This window comes from Mus caroli, unplaced genomic scaffold (genome assembly GCF_978045245.1).
Source record: "Mus caroli unplaced genomic scaffold, Mus_caroli_1 scaffold_3, whole genome shotgun sequence".
In the NCBI taxonomy this organism is placed as follows: Eukaryota; Metazoa; Chordata; class Mammalia; order Rodentia; family Muridae; genus Mus; species Mus caroli.
Genome location: NW_028227258.1, coordinates 69537032 through 69559671, shown reverse-complemented (window position 1 = coordinate 69559671; position 22640 = coordinate 69537032). Strand labels below are relative to the sequence as shown.

At 40.2% G+C, this 22640-nt stretch overlaps 1 protein-coding gene across 1 annotated transcript; it reads right to left on the bottom strand.

The window, feature by feature from the left end:
• Positions 1-12337: 12337 nt before the first annotated feature.
• Sprr4 (small proline rich protein 4) lies at positions 12338-12571 on the bottom strand. Its single transcript, XM_085835318.1, has one exon. The coding sequence runs from the start codon at positions 12569-12571 to the stop codon at positions 12338-12340; it is 234 nt and encodes a 77-aa protein (XP_085691444.1).
• Positions 12572-22640: the final 10069 nt, after the last annotated feature.

The following is a 22640-nucleotide window of genomic DNA, read 5'->3' as shown; positions in this document are numbered from 1 at the left end:
TTTTTGAAGCACTTGCTAGTTGCACAGCTAGATCACCTGTTGTGAACCTGAGTCAAAATTATCCTTTGACTCTGTCCAAATATCACTGGTTCTCATTCACAGAAATATGCTACCTGGTGTATAGTATTTGCTCAGTGATTGGCAATTGTAGAATTGAAGCTTGGGTGAATGATTAGAGGAGGGAAGGAAGGAAGGAAGGAAGGAAGGAAGGAAGGAAGGAAGGAAGGAAGGAAGGAAGGAAAAAAGGAAGGAAAAAAGGAAGGAAAAAAGGAAGGAAGGAAGAAAGGGAAAGACAATTTTTTCTAAAGAGAACTTTGAAGACTTCTTTTAATTGTTTCTCAGTTTTATTTGTCTTATTTTATGCGTATGGATGTGTTTTCACCATCTATAAATGTGTACCATGCGTGTGCCTGACATGATGTTCACAAAGGTCAGAAGAAAGTGTTGGATCCCTTGGAATGGGAGTTAGGAATGGTTGGGAGACATCGTGTAGGTGCTGGGGACTGAAACCAGGTCCTCTGCAAGTGCTCTTAATCCTTGAGCCATTACTCCATCTGTGAGTCTTCTTCAGAAGTAGCTAGGAATAAAAAAAAGAGTATTCTGGTTTCATGTAAATGATATTAAATTTCTTTGGGAAATTCATACAATGTATTTTGTTCATAGTTACCCTATACTCTTTATCCTAACTCCTTTAAAATCCACTCTAACTCTCTATCATCAAATTTTGTATTTTTTAAAAAATAAGCTATCAAGTTCAATTTGTAATATCCTTATACTCCCAAATGTGGGGCTATCCACTGGAATGTGATTGACCTACCAGGGGCCATACCCTTAGAGAAAACTGACTCTCTTCAATAATAAACATCTCTTTCATGTTAAGGTAATTAAAAAAAAAGTATTCCTTTTGTGATGATCTTTCAGGATGTTCTAAGGAGAGGTTATGGAAACTCAGGACAGGACACATGATGCCTCTGGTGCCTTCCTAGTTCCCCTACATCATTATCACCTAATGTCATTACCACCTTTCTGTGGACTCTTGGTTGAGCCACCGAGACACCTTAACCCCAAGCCTCTTGTTTTACTTCAGTCTGCTCTAATTAGACTTAGAGTTGTTTCTCTCCAAGTTCCCTAGTCAGACTCTCCAGTAGCAGGAATTCCACAGTGATAATTGCTGCTATTTTCAGGCAGAGAGAGCTCTTATCCTCAAAGGAGCCTACTTCCCACTTCTCTGACACCTGGCACTACACAGTTGGAAAACAACTCTGACCTCCACGGAGTCAGGCAATGGTTGCACATGCCTTTACCTGCAGCACTTGGCAGAGGCAGAGGCAGAGGCAGAGGCAGAGGCAGAGGCAGAGGCAGAGGCAGAGGCAGAGGCAGAGGCAGAGGCAGAGGCAGAGGCAGAGGCAGAGGCAGAGGCAGAGGCAGAGGCAGAGGCAGAGGCAGAGGCAGAGGCAGAGGCAGAGGCAGAGGCAGAGGCAGGCAAATCTCTGTGTTAGAGGACAGCCTGGTCTACAGAATAAGTCCCACGACAACCAGGGCCACACAGAGAAACTCTATCTGGAAAAACCAAAACCCTAAAAACCCCAAAGGAACCTTTCTCACTGAGTACCTGCCCAAGGTAGACGCTTATTCCTGCCTCAGGCTGCACTGCCTTCACCCTAAGGCAGGCTCTAGCTCAGGGCACTGGTACTTTCTCTTGACACTAGCATTGGTCCCCCTGTTTGAACATCTGAATCCCATTCATTGGCCGAGGAAGTTTTCTCCCCTCAGTATTCTTTGTTTCTCTGCTACCAAGGCCAACATGAGTACCACCTCATAAACTACCACACAGGAGATGGGAAATGGGCTAGCTCCCAAACATCTCTCAGGATTTCCAGTCTTGGCCAGGATCTCCACTGTCCCCAGATGGCTGCTTTTCACCGCATGATGGAAGCTGGCCCCTTTCATCTCAGCGACTTGATTGGCCACTGAATAAGATAGGAGCTGTGCCCCTTGAAAACCTCACATTTTCAAAGCTATTCAGATTGACTGTATGGTGGTCAGGCTTTCCCCAGGATCCAGATTCAGTTACTCCCTCCACTTCACTTCTGTGGGCATCTGGATTGAATAAAGAAATTCCTTTGCAATTCCAATTCTCATCTTTCTATAAGATTGTGCATTTAAAGAGCATTCTAATTGAGAAACACTGAGTCTTAAAGAATATTACCTTTGCTTATTCTCTGATTACTAGAAAGAAAAAAAAAAAAAAACAAGAAAAAGCAGAGTGTTGGCTGCTCTGATCAGGCTGTAAAAATATTTTTAAGTTTTTACAAACACATGAGTCATTTTTGAAATGAAGCAGCAGAGGGAAGAAACACCAGTTCCTGCAAGTGTTGGATCCTCCTGAATACTCAGGCCTAAACAGACAGGAGAAGATTGGATTGCCATCATGGTGATAGGGGCGGTAAAGAGTGAGCACATGAACTCAACACTAGGGTTTTTCTAGACAACTGCTAACCCTGGACAGGGGATGGACCAGGTATGGGAGAGACACAGTTAAGGCTCTACATCTTGTTTCTTAGACAATTTGGGCAGAATCTCAGATTCCTGACTTTCTCTCTACTCCCTTGGGACATACCTATCTTGAATTCTCCCTTTATCTTTCCATCCATGGAGAACTGAATAAAAATTTCAACCTAGTTTTTCTTGCTTAAAGGTGGCAGAAGAGAAAGACAGACTTAGTCAACCTCCAGCCCAGCTCTTTACGCCCTTTTAGTTGGCTTGCATTGGGCAACATAACTCATCTTTCTATAGTTTAAAGGTTTTCTCTTTAAGTGCTATTATTCTACTCATGGATTTGTTACAAAGATGAAATGAAATGATGCTTCACATACTTTGAACTAGTCTTCCTGTTGATAATATCCCCCTTCTCTCCATCCTTCAGATTGAAATCTTTTTTTTTTTTTACCATTCTTGGCCTCTGAGCTTGCATTAGCTCTGTTACTCATTTTTATAAAACTTTCAGGTTTACTTCTTTCTAACTTTGGCTCAAATTATTAGGTAGTGACAACGACTACATAATCTTTCCTTTTTAAGACCAGGTAATGACTAAAGTCAATGTTGGTCATTCCATGACCAGAGCATGCCCTGGTTAAAAAAACAGAGGCAGGGAAATTATTAACTTTCCAAGAGTTCATAAAGATGAGCTGTGCTGTATTACAGTCCCTTGCCAACTATGTGCAGTGCTATGGAAAGTAACTCTTAGAAGACGCAATGGCCAGGTCATGACCAGATCACAGATCTCCACTGATTAGAGATGAGATCCTCTGTGTTTGAATGATCAAACCATACAGAGACTATACAGTACAGTGGAATGTCAGGCTGATGTACTCTTGCTCAGATCCTTTATTAGTCCATGTGCTGTTGAAGGACAAAAATAAGGCTAAACATTTTTTACAGACAGTATCTGTCATTAAGGAGTCTTGAGATAACAGTGTGGTTTGTGTAGTTGCTTTTTCCTTCTCTTATTTGTGTAGTCGTGCCTCCTTAGCACGTTTCTTCAGAGTACAGGGTGTCCTTTTATAGACCAGAGATTTTAACTCTCAACTCTGTGCCTTTCAAGTTATACTTGTGATGTCAGAGAGTTTATGAATAATAATTGTTAACATTGTTTTGATCCTATTGACTACCCCCCACCAACAGCAGTATAAGAATCAGAGATATGGAAAGTGAGGCACAAAGTCTCTTGAGAAGTTTTGACTAATCAGGTGACAAATTCCAACACTGTGAGATTTAATTTATCTTACCTGTATCTTAGGAGTGATAATATTTGCCTTCAGAACTGTTATTACATGAAATTACACATGGAAAGCAACTCTATGGTGACTAGCACACATCAATGAACAGCAGATAGCAAGTTCATTTTCCTCAGGGTTTGAACCACAGCTATTATTAGAAAATCATTTATAGTGACTCAGAAAATTCTTTTATTTTCTTCATTTTTGAAGCAGTCACTCATTTGTTGAACACATAGTTGCTGAATGACAATCAAATGGCAAGCATGAAATCCTAGTTTTGAGAAGTATGGTGAAGAAATAGGCAACACTCTATGCACTTCCTGGAACTAAACCAGATCATAGGAAGAAATTTTCCCAAACTTTTGTAAGAATCTTGCTAAAATGTTGCTAAGAATGCAATTTAATTTTTACATTAGTATTTTCTAATATGGAATTAATATTAAGTTTTATGAAAGAATATTAGGAGCTGATATGAATTCTAATAAGATAAATAGCTAAGAGAAGGAACTATACAATCTTGTTTGTACAAACAGGCCTTGGGTAATTTGGGGGGTCAGATAATTTGGGCAACAGTAGAGTATAGGCCCAATGCCTTTTCTTTCTTGATTAAAATTAACATCATCTGGTACCTTTAAACTTTTACATGTCCAAGCTTCATCATAGTTTTCTTTAATCAGCATAGGTGTGCTTATGTGTGTATATGTCTTAATGTCTACCGATAAAACTAGTCTTGAAGAATCACTAGTATAAAAGAAGTACCAACTTCTAGTATCTGAATCAAGTAGAACAATCACAATCCTGGAAAATAGCATCACAAGTGGAAGGAGATTCAGGTGGGTGCTAAGGTGCCTGGGAAGATGTTGATGTTGATGAGTCTAGGTGCTTTTGAGTGTAGGTGTTTGGCCTAAGGACACTGGGAGGCTTGTGACACAATTAAGTTCCATCTAAGGAAGACTAAGTACTTCCATACACCCATGTTCCTCACTCTCCCTCTAGGGAATCATCAAAGGACAGGCTCAGGCTTGTTTTGCAGGTCTGGGCCTAGACCCAGTAGCCTACAGCCAGGAGATGATCCTGTGTCACCTTTCATGGCACTGTAACGTCTATGGTATGGAGCCTCTGTGCTGTGATAAAGGACCATTTGCCAGTCTCCAAAGACCCTCTGGCTAGGCCAAATTAAAACCTTTGAGGAGCAAAATAATATCAAAATTTCATTTTCTGCTATTTGACAAGAACTACATTTCCCTCTACCTCTTATATTCAGTGATATGTGCCTGAAAATTTAACTGACAGAACGCAAATTGACAGGAGAAAGGCTTACAATTTTTATTTATATCAATAGTTATACATTCACTGAAGCTTCATAAAAAAAGAAGTGCGTACTCAAGGAACTGATTAGATTTAAAATATAGTTCTAAAATTTATATGTAACTACAAAAAGCCCAAATAACCAAAGTGTTTTTAAATCAAAAACCAAAGCTAGGTACGTAATACTACCTGACATCAAAGTATTCTACAAAGCTATTGTAACCAAAACAGTGTGGTATTGACATTCACAGACCAATGAAATGTAATACAGAGCCAGGAAGTAGGAACATACATTTAATATGCAAGTAGTCATTTTGACAAAGGTGTTGAGAGTCTACAATGGGGAAAGAGCACCAGGAAAACAGCAATAGGCTTTTCAATTCATATTGTTGGCAAAATAATAATAATAATAATAATCACAAGTAAAGGCACAAAATCATCTCAAAATTGATTAAAGAATTAAATACAAAGCCAAAAACCATGAAAATATCAGAAGCAAACATATAGGAAAATTCATGACATACCCTGTCCTGGCAATAACCTTTTTTTTTGTTACCTTAAAAGCACAGTTAACAATAACAGATAACTGGGCTTATACAAAACTAAAAAGCCTCTAGCCATCAAAGAAAGCCATCCACCAAGATGAGACCATTTAGAACACATAAGCAAATACATTTTAATTAGGAATAATATTAATTTATATTGAAATTTATAAAGCATTCAATTGAAGAGTATGAAAACATCATGACAAAAATCAGGTTAAAAAATACTGAATACTTGCTTCTCAAAAGACTATATTGAAATGTTCAACAGATATGTATAAAATACACCTGTAATCATGAAGAAAGTGTAAGTCAAAACCACAATGAAATATGACCTTGTACCTGTTGGAATGGCTATTATCTTAAAAGCAAATGTAAGTGTTGATTAGGATGCAGAGATAAGAGAACTCTAACATACTCTTGGTGAGAAAGTCAGTATAGCCTTCATGGTAAGCAATGAATGTTTCTGTTAACTGTCTATTTGGCATACTTATAAACAAAATAAAGTAAAATCAATATGTAGAAGAGATCCTTATATTCCATTATCTAGTGTAGTTCTTTTCACACAAGTTAGAATAGGCCGAGTAACCCCACTGCTCACCAGCTGATGAATGACTAAAGAAAATGTTATATAGACACAGTACAACACTATTCTGTAAATAAATAGAGGAAGATGCTGCGACTTGTGATAACATGGAAGATTTGGTATGAAATGATTTTTATCATGCACAGAGAAGCTACATTGCCTCAGTCATTTTGAACTTAAAAGGGCTGAATTCAGGAACAGGGAATGTTACAATGATAACCTTGGAGATATGCATGGCTATTGGGGAAGGAAGACTGGACAACATTGAGGAATGTGTAGTTGTGGTTAAACAAGACAGTATTTGTAAATACATGCAAATAATAGGCCAATATGAAGAGAAGAGAAGAGAAGAGAAGAGAAGAGAAGAGAAGAGAAGAGAAGAGAAGAGAAGAGAAGAGAAGAGGATACTTGGCTGAGGTTAGGGGCAAGGAGAAAGGTTAGGAATGGGGAAGGAAAATGATCTATGAGGACTGATGTGCATGCAGTCATGTTTATGTGATGACATGCCTTGAGGCAGAGTGTGGTGATGGCTTTATGACCCTGGATGGACTTAAATGCATTTATCTTTAAACTGTAAGTGCTGAATTCTATGATATATGAGTCATATTTTAATAAAGATGTTTTAGAAAGAATAAAAACCAAAATTAAAGGAAAATCCTTTAATAGCTGCATTGGGTTTGATGGTGCTAATGTGGTGGAGAGGAGAGGAGAACATACGTCATCTCGCCTCTCTGACTCCAGTGATAAGGGATGCTATCAGTGCCCTTGCCAGGAAATAGGAGTTTGTACTACCTCACAAAGGAAAATTTAAAAACTGATTTTTAGACCAATAAAGGGAGGGCAGAGAACTCTCTCTGTTCTCTTAATTGCTCCTGTAGCAGTGGATCTCACCCACTTTCACAGCCTTCCCCACTCTCCTTGTCTATATAATTTAAAGCAGACTTTTATTTTTAAAAGCCACATAAAGTTCAACCTAAAGTTTCTCATGAAGATGAGTTTCATCCACCCATCCATTTACTTTTCATTTCTGTGACTTGCTTTTTTGAGAACACTTTGCATTGTTGGTTAGGAAACTACCAGCTTCAACCCTATGGAGAGGGGAGTGTGGAGTAGAGCACAGTAACCGCAGAAATGCCAAAGCCCCAAAGAATTCTGGGACCCACCTAAGTTTAAAACAGGCAGAAAGCATCCAACGAAACTGCTCATCCTATGCACTAAAGTTAGGAATATTATTCAAAGTCACAGATCTAGTCTGGAGAAGAGCCAGGACCAGAATCTTGGAATCTCAAGCATTATAATCCAGAGCTCCCAAGGCCGGGAAACAGGAAACTGAGGGGGTTCCTGTCCAAAAGAGGAGGAGGCAGGGAATTTGAGACTGTCAGGTTTGTGACAGATGGGTAAGGTGGGGCTTTGTTTTGGTTCTGGGGTGGAGTGGATTTTCTGGGCATGTGGAATAGTAAGGAGGGAAACAGGTGAAGAGGGCAGTGTCCTGTCCTGCTATGGCATCATTCAGAAGAGCAGAAATGCTTTAGTTTTACTGCTGTGTGGATGGGGGTTGCAGGTGTGATCGAGGTGGGAATCTGGAGAATTCTCTACAGGAACAATGAGAAAAATGTTTAAAATAAAATCCAAATGCTGCCTTGATACCATTACATTTTATAGAAACTTTGAAAACTCAGAAACATTATACAGGGAAATGTACACAGATAATCACTTTTTACAAGGTGACCATATATGTATTTTGCTCTCAGACAAAATGGAACCAGCTCCTTCAGAAGTCCATCTTCCTGTCTTTTGATTTTGAAGTCCTAAAATGTGCACTTTTAATATGTACTTCCACTCAAGGTTGTGAGATTCGTCCTCAGAGAGCAGTCTTTACCAATCTCACTGCCTTGTGGTTTACATTATAGAATTATATTCTGATTAACTTGGGAACAACTTTGCCAATGAAAGTTTTAGGGAGTTTCAGATGGAGTTATTAGAATGAACGCTACTACAAACATACAGTCATGTGTGTCCATTTCTTTGTATCTAAAGTGAGTGAAGTAGCTGGGATGTGGGTATAAGAGCTCAGGTTTCAGAATTTGTTGCGTTTATACTTCCTCAGTAGTTTATGAAGGGATCCTAGCTATGTACAACCTCACCAACATCTAATACCATTGCCTTTTGAAAGTCAGTATGTCAAATACTGTAGTTCTAACACCACTTCATCCTAATTTTCATCTTAGTAAATTTAAAGATAATTAGCATGTGCTTTAAAATTAATTCTTCTAGTGTGCAGATATGATACATCTCTTTATTTCTTAAGAATAATTTTATTATGAATATCATATGTCTTTTACTAAATTTACCAAGCATATTGATACCACTTAGTGGTATCTTTATTTTAATTTGTGTTAAATGAATGAATACAAAATACAAATACAAATAATTACAAAACTGATCATATCTTAAGTGCAGTTGCACATACACACATATATATCTATATTATACACACATAAACGCACGCATGCATTCATATAACCTCTATCCATAAAACTGACAGATTTTCTAGGACCCCAAGAAGTTCCATCATATCAGAACTTCTGCTTAGAACTCTCCCCAACAATAATCACTATCTGTTATCTAACAAACCATATTTTCTCTATTTCATTTTTTAACTCTGCCTGGTAAAATTCCCAGTCCTTCTCACCCTTCCACCTCAGTACAGGATGTCAGATTTTTTTTTTTTTGCACTGTTCATCTACTCAGACATCTGCTCTTCTTCTTTCAAGACTGTCTGTGTAGGTATTTAGTATACAGGTATGATTCTGTTAACATTCATTAAAATTGTTCAGTGGAAAATCAGCCACTTGTTTGGAGACACCACCTCCAGCATCAAAAAAAAAAAAAAATATTTCTTTTTCTCCAGCCACAGTCTTTCATAGTGGAAAGACCAGAGTTTTCCTCCTGCTTACACTCACAACTCATGAATCCAGACATGCTAAAAAGTAATTTGCTCAACCTCCCCACCACTCCACCAGACCTCCCTATTCCCTGGGGCTCTAAGTCTCTTGAGGGTTAGGGGTATCCTCTCTGGCTGAGTGCAGTCCTGTCAATCTTCTGCTGTATATGTGTTGGGGGCCTCATATCAGCTGATATGTGTTACCTGCTTGGTGGCTCAGTGTCTGAGAGATCTCAAGAATTCAGGTTAGTTGAGACTACTGGCCTTCCTATAGGGTCGCCCTCCTCCTCAGCTTCTTCCAGCTTTTCCCTAATTCGACCACAGGGGTCACCAGAAAGACAGAGCATCAAGTGGAGGGATGGGGTTGCCATCCCACAATAAAAACTCTGACCAAGAATTGTTCTTGTCTGATAGAACTTCAGGAACAAAAATGGAGAAGAGCCTGAGGAAAAGGAGGTCCAGTGACAGGCCCAAATTGGGATCCAGGTCAAGGGGAGGCCCCAAGGCCTGACACAATTACTGTGCCACAGTAGGTATGGGATGTGGAACAGTCAGATGATGGATTGGGGGGATAAAGTCTGGATTGTGAAAAAAAAGAATAAATAAAAAAACAAATTTTAAAAACTATTCTTTAGACTGACTATGACTTGGATGACACAAGTCATGGAGTGCTATTAAATAGAACCAGTCTCTCTGTTTTTTAAGAGTATTTTTCGGGGGGGGGGGCAGGGGATACAGAGCTTGAACATCAGAAATTCTATCAAAGTTTTCTAAGGCTTATAAGCACTCACAGTGTTTTTAGGTTCCTGGTTATTAGCTGTATTCACTATGTTAGTGTTTCAGTTGGAAATATCAGTTCTCAGTAATGATTTTAAGGGGAAAATGAAGGAAATGACAATTAATTGAGTTTTCAAGCTAGTGTGTTCAATGAGAATCTTGCTATTGGTATTACTAATAGCATAAATTAAATTCCACATCCGTGAGAAAACCCTTGAGAAGAGTATAGCTCAAAGGAGAAAAATCTCTGATTAGTTACACCTCAAAAACTTTTTAGACATTTTATTTATTCTGTGTGTATGGTTGTTTTGCTAATATGTATGTGGCTGTAGAATAAGCATCCATGGTTCCCCCCTCAGAGGCCAGAAAAGAGGGTCAAATCTCCTGGGATAGTTACATAGATGGTTGAAAGTCAGCATGTGAGTGCTGGGACTTGAACCTGGGTCTTCTGAAAGAACAGGTAGTACTCTTAGCCACTGAATCATCTCTACTGTTCCCACCTTATTCATTTTAATGTTCTGTTTTTCAAGGACTCGTGTCTTTTTCTAGCTAGGAGTATTCAACTTCTTTTTCATACAAGCAGTATATACCAAAGCAAAGAGGGTTAGAACATCAGCTCTAAAAGTAGGATATAAACTTTCATAAACTATACAAACTCAAATTAACTCACCAAGCCAATTATTTTGCACAAATTCTCAGTACATGGCCATCCAGTGGGTTAGGGGGGACACTTTTATATGCATTTAAGAAAATATCTGACTTCTTAAGAGTAGACTCAGAGGCTCAGTATAGATTATCTCAAGAAAGTCTGGAGATCTAGCATGATCAAAGTGGAATAATAAGTTTATGGTAGATTAATAAATAATTGAGTGATAGTTATATATAGTGAGTTAAAGAATTAAAAAAAAATAGAGACAGGAGGATGGCTCAGTGGGCAATGGCACTTGCTAAATTTGCTGAGGACCTAAGTTCAAGTCTCAGTACCTACATTCTAAGGTTCTCAACTACCTGTAATGTGAGGTCCAGGGAATCGGATGCCCTCATCTATCATCGGTGGGTACCTGTACACATGTGAACATACACACATATACATAATAAAATGATAAAAATGCATCTTAAAAAGGAATAATAGACAGCAAACAAATTCCTGTAAAAGTCATTTGCACCTGTTTGTATAATGCTTCATTACACTCTAGTCACCTGTGTCTGTTTTGTCTACCTTCGCAAAATGACAACTTCCAGGCATCGAAAACTACATTCACCAGGTGTGCTGAATTTCTTTTTTTGTAATTTTTATTAGATATTTTCTTCATTTAAGTTTCAAATGCTATCCTGAAAGTCCCCTTTACCTCCCCCCAACCCCGCCGCCCTGCTCTCCAACCCATCCACTCCTGTTTCCTGGCCCTGGCATTCCCCTGTACTGGGACATATAATCTTCTCAAGACCAAGGGCCTTTCCTCCTTTCCTAGTCGGCCATCCTCTGCTACATATGCAACTAGAGACACAAGCTCGGGGTGGGGGGGGGGGGTGGGGTAACTGGTTAGTTCATGTTGTTGTTCCTCCTATAGGGTTGCAGACCCCTTTAGCTCCTTGGGTACTTTCTCTAACTCCTTCATTGGGGGACCCTGTGTTCCATCCAATAGATGACTATGAGCATCCACTTCTATATTTGCTAGGCATTGGCATAGCCTCACAAGAGTGTGTTGAATTTCTAATCAGGGCTAAAGAATTTCTTTTTTCTTTGGTCTTCCCTAGATGGGGTTAGTCAAGGAAGTCTCTCAAAAGTCTAAGAGGCCAGTCCCTGGGCTTATTTTCCTCCCTCTTTCAGCTGAGCTGTATCAGGATCTATTCTCTCCCCACCATTAGCTACTAGAAATCAAAAATGTTCACAGCAGTTGCTTCCTAAACTCCCAGGGACATGTACTTATACTCTCATCTCCTGAAATGTGATGATGAATGAAGCAGGGCACACCAGGACACAGACACAATCATTCTTACATGAAGCACATGTTTATTAGTGAAGTAAATGGGCAACAGGTATAGAAATAAGTGGAGGGAAAAAGATTGAAACATACGCTATGGCTAGAGCCCTAGAAAAAGCTGCCGTGCCATATAGAATGGATAAGACCACAATTATGATCAATAAAGAGGCTGGAGAAGTTGAATTTTATCTCATGGCTACTCAGAACACAACAGGGAGGATATAGAAGAAGCCTTGGAGTAACAAGGGTGCATGTAATGAGGGGATTTATGAAGAAACAAGAAGCCTCATAATCCAAATTCATTGGATATAGGTAGAAGGAGGGAAAAAATCTCAGAACCAGTGGGAATAGAAGCAGGAAGAAGACAAGGCTCCGTCTCGTTGTCTGGTGGTAAGCAGGTGGTGGTTGCCAGTCTATCCTTACTTCTGCTTACACTTAGGGTCTTGCTGTGCAGAAGGACACTTCTGTTGAGCTGGGTTAGTTGTGCTCCTCGCTGGGCATTGTTTTTTGGCCTGAGGAACACATGGATCCTTGGTTTTAGGCACACATGCCTCTTGACATTTGGTAGGAGGTGGCTGACAGGGCTGCTTCACCTGCTGCTGCTGGGCTTGTGGTGTGCACTGTTGCTGATTCTGATGCTGATGGGAAGGCATCTTTCAGGAACAGATGAGGCTGGAGGAGACACCATAAAGACATTATGAGAAAGGTCCCATATGTATCCTCCCACCTGTCTCATTAAGCAGTATTTTGCACTAGAACCCAAGGATGATTTACAGCCTCAGCAAATGAGCTACTCATCTGACCTTCCTGTGTTATTTTTCATCACCATCTTCCTTTTGTGTTATTATGAGTTCCTATCTCCTCAAGGACCTTTTATTTACTGGTCTTATGAAGAATATATCAACAGTATTGAGTTCAAGATTAAAAAGCAGCTGAGACATTTTACAAATTCAAGGTGTGGGTCTGGGTAACTGCCAGTTGGCTCAGTTAAGTCATGCAGATGTATGAGGAAGAGGACAAAAGCAGTGTATGTTTCCAGGGAACAGTGTCAGAGACTATAAACAAGTGGTCTAGAGAATAGGTGAACCAGTAACAGAAGTCTGTGTTTTAATCTCCACTCTAGCTAAGGAGAGTCATAGGATATGGCTATAGGATAGAAGTTTCACACCTTTATGAAGAACCAGGGAACACTATGGCTCAGTGTTTTATCAAGAAAGATCTTGGTTCAAAGAAAAGATCACTAGTTCATCAGGCTGAGGGCCAAGCTCAAGATGCAAATCTGTAACTGACAGGCCAGTCATACTTCTACAGCCTTAGTGGATGGTATGTGTCTGGAGGTTTTCTGAAGCCTTCCAGTTCTGATAGATGTTTCTGGTTTTCTTTGCAGGAGGCACTTCTCACCTTGTAAATTATAAATGTTCGGTATACATCCCAGAAAGCAGACCAGTAGGATAAGAAAACTAAGATATGGGATCTTTTAATATGAAACACAACATTCAACATGCATATTACATTTTTCTTAATCTAAACCCAAAGCTTTATGCTTACTGACAGAGGCCAACAGAAAGATGAGAACATGAACATACTTTAGAGAAGACCCAAAGTTACAACAAAATGCCACAGCTCCATGTGCACCAGTTCCAATGAGAAGATCCCTTCTGCTGAGTGGTCAAGCCTCAAGTCAGGAAATAAATCACACCTATCCATGGTGCAGAATGAAGATAGTGTTTCCTAGGTGATAATTACTGTGATGTTTCCATAATTGTCATGAGACTAAGTCACTTTTCTAGTTACCCAAGAACAAGAGAGGAGCTTGGCCTAGCGGCTCAAGGCATACGACGGAGAGAAACCCAGAGGACAGAGACATCCCTACTTACCAAAGGCTGTGATCTGGACCCTAGTTGAGAAGGCTGAGAGCAGATTCATATGCAGCCATTCCCAGAACCCTTATAAGGGCCCCCAACTTGCCCCAGGCCCTTGGTGTGGCCCTGATAATCACCTCCCAGGCAATTCTTCACCCACTTCTCCCACCTGCACTTCCTACAGGTACTTGCTTTACTGGCCTGTTTTGATTAAAAAAAAAATCACCCACCTGATGTTTCCAACACTCTGAGTCCCTAGAAATGAGCTTACTTAAACCATTAAAGATGTTGACTTGAACAGAAAGAGTCAAGGCTTTTAAATATATGTACATATATTTCATATGTATGAGTGTTTTGCCTGGATATATGTCTGTGCACCAAGTGTATACGTAGTGACTGTGAAAATGGATCCCCTAGGACTAGAGTTACAGAGAGTTCTGAGGCACTATGTGGGTGCTGGGAACAGAGCCTGGGTCCTTTGAATAAAAGAGTCTCTTAACAACCGAGATATCTCACCACACAAGATTTAAGACCTAAAAACATAACAAACATGAGAAATTGCATGCTATAATAAATATTGAGGAGGAAGTGGGGAAGGAGACAGGATTTGGGGCAATTGTGACAAAAATATGAATATCTCCTTCCCTGCTGCCTGCTACTGCTTGTAGAGAATCCTCTTGCCTAGTTGTGTGGTGATTATTATTCCATTTTATGTTCATACTCCCTCTAGTCTAGATAAATGTCATTGTCACTGTCTTGCAGATGCAGCTGAGAAACATTATATGGATAGCAGGTGTCCAAGAAGGTATTTGGACTCTAATCTAAGTGACTCAAAGAACTTCTACTCTGACACACTGGAGAGGAAGAAAAAGCCTAGCCACAGATGCCATTTATCCCCTCCTCTTCCTCAATCTCATGATCATGTGTTTTCTGAACCAGAGAGACCATTTGCATGCATTCTGAATCCCCCTATGGAGCAAAGCAGCAGAGAGTGGCAACAGCCACACTGATGGTACTGCCCCTCCCTCCACACCACCCACCTGGATGTGGCTGCTCGTGGATATTAGTAATGGCCACAGAGGTGCATAAAACTTGATCCCTGTGGTAGGCTTGCCACCCAAAATATAAGATATAAAATCTAATTTCATGATAATTTCTTCTAGAGTGTGTCTTCAATATGGTGTGAGATACGCTAAAAGTGTTGGGTTTGTTCATCTGAAACATCAATTTAAAAGGACAGTCTCTATTCCTTTTTGATAAATTCAGAAATCCTTCTTAGGAACCTTTTCAGGTTAGGAGAAAGGAGCTCTGGTCCTTTACCTGGCCACCAGACCGGAATGAATGGAAGCAGGATTGCTGTGGCTGATGATCCCCACCCTAATACTCACACACACACACACACACACACACACACACACACACACACACACACACACCTGTTTATCCGCCCCAAGCTTTAGGTTCCTTCTGAAGACAAGTCCCTTTGTGTTCTCTCTCTGCCTGGACAAAGTAAAAGGCTATCAGATGAGAGATGGGAGGACCCAAAAACTTTCTTGTGTACTTAATACCTCTCTGCTTCATAAAATACTCATGACAATTCGGTTGTATCATGAAAATCTGACTGTACAGTTTGAAGAAACAGTCCCAAAGAAGTTAAATAACCTGCTCAACAACCTCAGCTAATAGGGGTGGTGCCAGGTAGTTGCCTGGTCCAGGACTTATTTCCACTACGTCACAGCAACCAGCATCTCTGCGGTGGAAACATGACTATACTTGGGTGAGAACCATGATTAATGAGCTTTTCTGAGCTTAGCCTCACATGCAAAGAAAATAATGTTTCTAGCTCATATTCATTTTGAAGTTAACCCTTCCTTTAGTTTATCCCTCCAGGTCAGGCATTAACCTCCTCCTCAACAGCCTATCAATGATCAGAATGTGATATTCTGGTTCCCAGATTCCAGGCACTGCATTCCATTTTCTTCCTCCTTACTCTGCTTTCCAGCTTCATCTGCTCCCCATCTGTACCTTCTGTTTCTACCCACTTTTCTGTGCTTTTCCTGACCTAAACTTTTCAAAAAAATATACAGCAAGAATCATTTGGCAGCATCATAGATAAAGGAATTCCACAAACTTGGCACCTGCAAGCAATGGCTTCCCTCTCCCTCTCCCTCTCCTCCCTCTCCCTCTCCCTCTCCCTCTCCCTCTCCCTCTCCCTCTCCCTCTCCCTCTCCCTCTCCCTCTCCCTCTCCCTCTCCCTCTCCCTCTCCCTCTCCCTCTCCCTCTCCCTCTCCCTCTCCCTCTCCCTCTCCCTCTCCCTCTCCCTCTCCCTCTCCCTCTCCCTCTCCCTCTCCCTCTTCTTCTCCTTTGTCTATGTATATATTTGTGTGTGCCCATATACATGGTCTTCATCATCTTAACATTATATCCATCCACAAGCCTCTTTATAGTGGATTTTACTTTTCCCATCCCATCATTTGCCTCTTTATCAATAAACAAACTCAGCTTAATTTTTGCCAAATTTTATCTAGCAATAGAAACTTGACTTGTAACACAACCATCATCTCAGATGCTACCCAGGCCAGACAGAAGTCTAAGTGTGATAGCTTTAAAGGGGTATGTCTGATACATTATAAATATCCAAGCCACAATCTATCTCATGTGTATTTAATATGTTAAACCTCTCTAAGCCTTGCCATTTAGCTTCCTTATTATCTGGATTATCCCTATATTACTGAGAGGGAAACTGAGACTTAGAATGAGGACATGCCCTACCCAAGGTCACACAAAGGTTAATGTGAGAGCCTGAGTTGGTTGGATCACAGGATTTGGGTTTTAATAGCTGTTTTCATCTAATCCAATGACTAAGCCTATGGAATCATTACAGCAGAGACTTCCCTAAGAATAAATTAGGAAGTAGTTGTGTTGGTCGCTCCTCTTCTTGCCCCACTCTCTCCTGGCATATTCTCTAGCACTCAGAGTTTCTGTTGTCCAAACCTGTCTTTTCCTCTTCCTCAAAGGGATCATAACTAATTCCTGTGCCTCCACTGAGAGTTTTAATAAGTTGTATTTTATCAATAATTAAGCCTAAAGCACTTCTATATATAGTGCTCCCAAAACTATGAAGAAAGATCATTTTGTAATATACTTTATACATGAGAAAATTGTGTTGCTTTTGGTACCCAGGCCTTGAGTTATTCCAAGAGAGCTGATCCAAGTCTTCAAAAGTTGTCATGGCTGGTTTCTAGACACCTTAACCTGCTGGGGCAGTGGATTATTTTCTCAAAGGAGGTGGGGAGACTTCCTGGCACCCCTCAAATCACCCCGTGTAATCAAACCCCTCTAGGCAGGGCAGGCCCTGAGAAGCTGTGTGCAATGTCAACCCTTCCTCCTTAGTTCCACTCCCACTGGCCCAACCTAACCATGGGATTGTCACCTGGTTCATCCAGAGAGTCACAGCTGCTCTCTCATCTTCTAAGTACCATGCATTACTGAACCCAGGATGCTAGATTCTATTTCTAACAGCTCTAAAGAGCAGGTACCTGAGAACAGGTGTGTGCCTGTGACTCTGTCAGGGAGGTGAGGATATAGGTAAGACTCATTTTTAAGGTGAGTCAAAACTTGAGAAACTCCAGCCCCACCCTGCAGATAAACAACGGGGCAACTGGGAAACAGACATTGGTATGGGAGGCTCCTTGTGGAGTGGATGCCAGCCATTTTACCATCCATTCAGGTGCATCTCTAATTTGACTCAGAGCTTCTGGGTAAAGAGGAGTTGTTGAGGCGCTATATAGAGGAAAGTGGAATACCTTCATTAAGCTATTTCCAAAAGTATGTCAAAGAAATCCAAAAAAGTGTTCTAGCTGACTACAAAGTGTTCTTTGAAGAGTTCTATGCTTGGTAGACTTGGCAGGGGGAGGAGGTACAGTTGTAGCATTTTTAGCTGTCGTGCCAGTATAGTTAATATTTAAAACTGAGCAAGTGACAGCTCATCTTTACAATCACAATCATGCCACACTTGCTTTATCTCAATTTCTGATTGACACATAACCAACAGTCATGACATAGAACATTTTAGTTTCAAGTTTCTAGTTTCTGCCTCCACCATTTTCTTAATCCGTCAACAAACAGTATGGTGGATGCTAATTACAAGAAGAACTTCTGACCTTTTTGTAAATGTAAGGAATCATTCTACCCCCTGATATGTTTGCAAATAAGAGGCTTCAGTGCCATTGTTAGGTGTTTTGAGTGATAGCTTGAAAAATAGAGAGAAGAGTGAGACAGAACTTTATCCTCTCCTTCTCCATCTTTCATGCCACATGAGGTACTTCTAGAAGACCTGAGACAGAAATAGCTTTGTAAGAGGAAGGGGAGGAAAAGCAAGTCTTGGGCTTGGTAAAAGGCTACTTCCAATAGTGTGCTCACAGATGGCCAGCATGGGAACCTAAGCACTGTGGAGAGGGTTCGGTGTCTCTGGGAAGACTGCCAGTACCGGCCTGGTGGAGGCCCAGTGGAGCTGAGGTTCTGGTCTCTTTTTCTTGTGGTGGAACTCATTTGGAGTTCTAGATGAGGAAGAACCACTCCCAGTGGGTGGGTGGAGGCTTTTATGCTACTCAAATTTCACTGGCTGTGAGATCTTGGCACTCTATATCTTTCCTGAGACTTGGTGTTCCCATTTTTCAATGTAAGAATTTGAGAGCTGTAAACTCCTCCCTGAGCACTCCTGGAGCATTAATGGTCTCTATGTTTGATTAAGTATGATCAATAGTGAATTCAAGGAAACAACAGTGAGTTCAGGGTCAACCAAAAAGAAAGCCCTAACTGATGCTGTCTTTTGAAGGAGAAAGATGTAATCACAGGCTGTTACAATCTCTGATCCAAAATATATGAGAATTTAAGAATGAAAATTTTCGCCGGGCGTGGTGGCGCACGCCTTTAATCCCAGCACTTGGGAGGTAGAGGCAGGCGGATTTCTGAGTTCGAGGCCAGCCTGGTCTACAGAGCGAGTTCCAGGACAGCCAGGGCTACACAGAAAAAACCCTGTCTCGAAAAACCAAAAAAAAAAAAAGAATGAAAATTTTCAACACTTTTGAGGAAAATGGAGCACAAGCTATTTGCAGACTCTGAACAAGCTGACACCATCCTTAGCTTCTCCATCCTATATAGGAGAAGAGAGTTGTATTTCTAGGATCTGCCCCACACCTTCCTGCTTGGACCTCTCAATCTGGGACTGGCCTGTCTCCCTCTCTCAGAGAAATGTGCTCCTCAGGAACAGTCTTCCCTCAGCCTTCTCTGTTCTTTATCTTTCCTTTCTTCTTTCTTCCTCTCTTTTTTTTTTTTTTTTTTTTTTTTTTTTTTTTTTTTTTTTTTTTTTTTTTATTTATTTATTTATTTTTTGATTTTTAATATTTTTATTACATATTTTCCTCAATTACATTTCCAATGCTATCCCAAAAGTCCCCCATAGCGCCCCCCACTTCCCTACCCACCCATTCCCATTCTTTTGGCCCTGGCATTCCCCTATATTGGGGCATATAAAGTTTGCAAGTCCAATGGGCCTCTCTTTCCATTGATGGCCGACTAGGCCATCTTTCCATGATACATATGCAGCTAGAGACAAGAGCTCCGGGGTTCTGGTTAGTACATCATGTTGTTCCAACAATAGGGTTGCAGATCCCTTTAGCTCCTTGGGTACTTTCTCTAGCTTCTCCATTGGGAGCCCTGTGATACATCCAATAGCTGACTGTGAACATCCACTCCTGTGTTTGCTAGGCCCCGGCATCGTCTCACAAGAGACAGCTATATTTGGGTCCTTTCAGCAAAATCTTGCTAGTGTATGCAATGGTGTCAGCGTTTAGAAGCTGATTATGGGATGGATCCCTGGATACGGCAGTCTCTAAATGGTCCATCCTTTCATCACAGCTACGAACTTTGTCTCTGTAACTCCTTCCCTGGGTGTTTTGTTCCCAATTCTAAGAAGGTGCACAGTGTCCACACTTTGGTCTTCATTCTTCTTGAGTTTCATGCGTTTATCAAATTGTATCTTATATCTTGGGTATCCTAAGTTTTGGGCTAATATCCACTTATCAGTGAATACATATTGTGTGAGTTCTTTTGTGATTGTGTTACTTCACTCAAGATGATGCCCTCCAGGTCCATCCATTTGGCTAGGAATTTCATAAATTCATTCTTTTTAATAGCTGAGTAGTACTCCATTGTGTAAATGTACCATAATTTCTGTATCCATTCCTCTGTTGAGGGACATCTGGGTTCTTTCCAGCTTCTGGCTATTATAAATAGGGCTGCTATGAACATAGTGGAGCATGTGTCCTTTTTACCGGTTGGGACATCTTCTGGATATATGCCCAGGAGAGGTATTGCTGGATCTCCTTTCCTTTCCTTTCCTTTCCTTTCCTTTCCTTTCCTTTCCTTTCCTTTCCTTTCCTTTCCTTTCCTTTCCTTTCCTTTCCCTTCCTTTTTTTCTTTTACGTGGGATCAAACTCAAGGACATGTGCATTCTAGACAAACGTTCTACTACTGAATTGTATTCCCAGACCTAAGAAAATATTTTAAATACCACTTTCTCCACAACCCTGTTCTCTAAATCTTTACAAAATATATGTTTTTCTCCTCTCCTTAGTACAGTACGCTTTTTATCTATACCTGTTTGGAATGTTTCACATGTAATATGCTGATGATGCTTCTGTAAACTATAAGATGTCTGTAAACTAAGTACCAAATCTAAATTCCTTGATCTCAGGAGATAACTTGTCTTTATCATTCAGTCATTTTTATAATCAAATAATCTAGACAGTCTCACATATATGTGCCTATAAATATGAGCCATAAGTTGGATGCATGAATAGGTTTATGGATGAACTGAATAGAAATTCAGCATCAGATAATTTGTCTTTTACTTTTCAAAAATTCATATATTACTTTACTACTTTATGTAAATGGGCATTTTGCCTACATGTATGTTTGCCTGGCTATAGTTATGCCTAGTGCCAATGAAAGGTAAAGGAGGCTGTCAGATTCCCTGGAACTGGAGTTACAGATGCTTGTTAGCCATTATGTGGGAACTTGTAGCAGAACATAGGTACTCTAATAGATCAACCATGGTTCCTGAACCTTCATTCCAATCTTATTTTGGCTTTATAAGTTGAACCCACAATTTTCTAGTACTTTCTGAACTGTCTTATATTCCCAGATTCAATTTGATGTTTATTGCAGTCTATCCTTTATATTCCATACACTTGAAGATCATATTTACTTTAAGAATGCTTGGCTATCTTACACATGCTAGTAATTTTATACCCAGCAAAAGTACAAGTTCTCTATGAGCAAGAAAGGATATTCAGGACAGAACTCACACTCTAGTCACTGGTGACTGGCCAACTAATAGACTAACAAGTAATTGAGAACTCCAGCAACCAAAAGATTCTGCCCAGCAAATGAGTCAGTGGGTGAGTGAAATGAGGCTAAGTGCATACACGAGAAATGAGCTCACAGCATAGCTACCTGACTACGAAGCTCACTGACCAACCAACTAGCAGGCTGATGAAGTTGTTAAGCAATTGATTTCCTGATGACTGGCTTGCTGGGGTTTAGCTTCGTAAACCAGATCCTGAAATGGTTTTAAGAAAGGAAACTCCACTGACAACAAGTGAGTAAGAGTACACCAAAGAAATCATTTTAATAGGGACCCCCTAAGAAGTATATCATATGACTTTCCAATTATTTCTGATTTTTTTCTCTTTGAGAATTTTCTTGTGATTTACATTACTGATATAAAAAATTCTTGACATTTATATTAAAAAGATAACTTTATTCATGGTCCTGGGATAGGCATAGGGTCCACTAGAGTATGTTTTGAAGTAGGGAGAGCATATTAGCTCAACTCCAAATATAGCACAGGCAAATACTCTGATGGAATCTATATTCAAGTAGCAGGTGGGAGCCTTGGACAGATAGTCAATAAAAATAAGATGAGATATCAGGGGTATTGTGCCTAAACTAACCTAGCAGGATTCCTGCTGAAGATAAGCTATGGTGGTAAGACTACGCCCGGGGACTATAAAGAATGAGGAAACTGATTTAATGTAAAGGGTAATCAGATATCATGGTAGGGGGAGGACTAAAAAGGTGTGAGATAGGAAAGAATGTTTTGATAATAATGAGCATTAGGGCTGGCAAGTTAGCTCATCAGGTAAAGACTCTTGCCACCAAGCCTGATAACTTGACTCTGATCACTAGGGCCCACATGATGGAAGTAGAGAATTCAACTCCTAAAAGTTATCATCTGACTTCTACATGGTAGGCCTGAACTCACATAGACATCATACAAACAAAGTAATAACAAATGAATAAATAAAAATGCAAAAGAAAACAACATAGAATTACTTCACATGATTTGGACAATTATTTCTTAGCCTTATTTCTTTTAATTATTTATGATAAATATTGTTTTCATTATTTTTAGGTTGTTAAATATTTATTAATTGCTAAATTTACTTATTAATTTTCTTTGATATAACTGGATTTTCAAAGAAATGCAGAGGTGGGTGTAAAATTGGCAAGGCCCTGCTTAAAGTGAAGCCCCCGTAGCTCTCAGATGTAATGTCAGCTAAAATCCAGCCAAGGACATTCATGGTGAAGGAAGCTCCCTTTCTGGAAGAGGCTGCTTTCATGTATAGCACAGCCCCTGTGGGGAGCCTGTTTCCTGAGCTCTGGATTCTAGGTCTCAGGCTGTCCTCTAGGTCAGACCACCTCAGTGATGGTTGCTGAAAACGAAATCAAACCAGACTGATTCACAGATACTGAGGCCTAACTAGTCTCCCTGGTTAGTGCCCTGATTTACAAC

Coding starts and splice junctions, on each gene's coding strand:
- Sprr4 (XM_085835318.1), bottom strand. CDS start 12,571: ATGCCTTCCCATCAGCATCAGAATCAGCAACAGTGCACACCACAAGCC.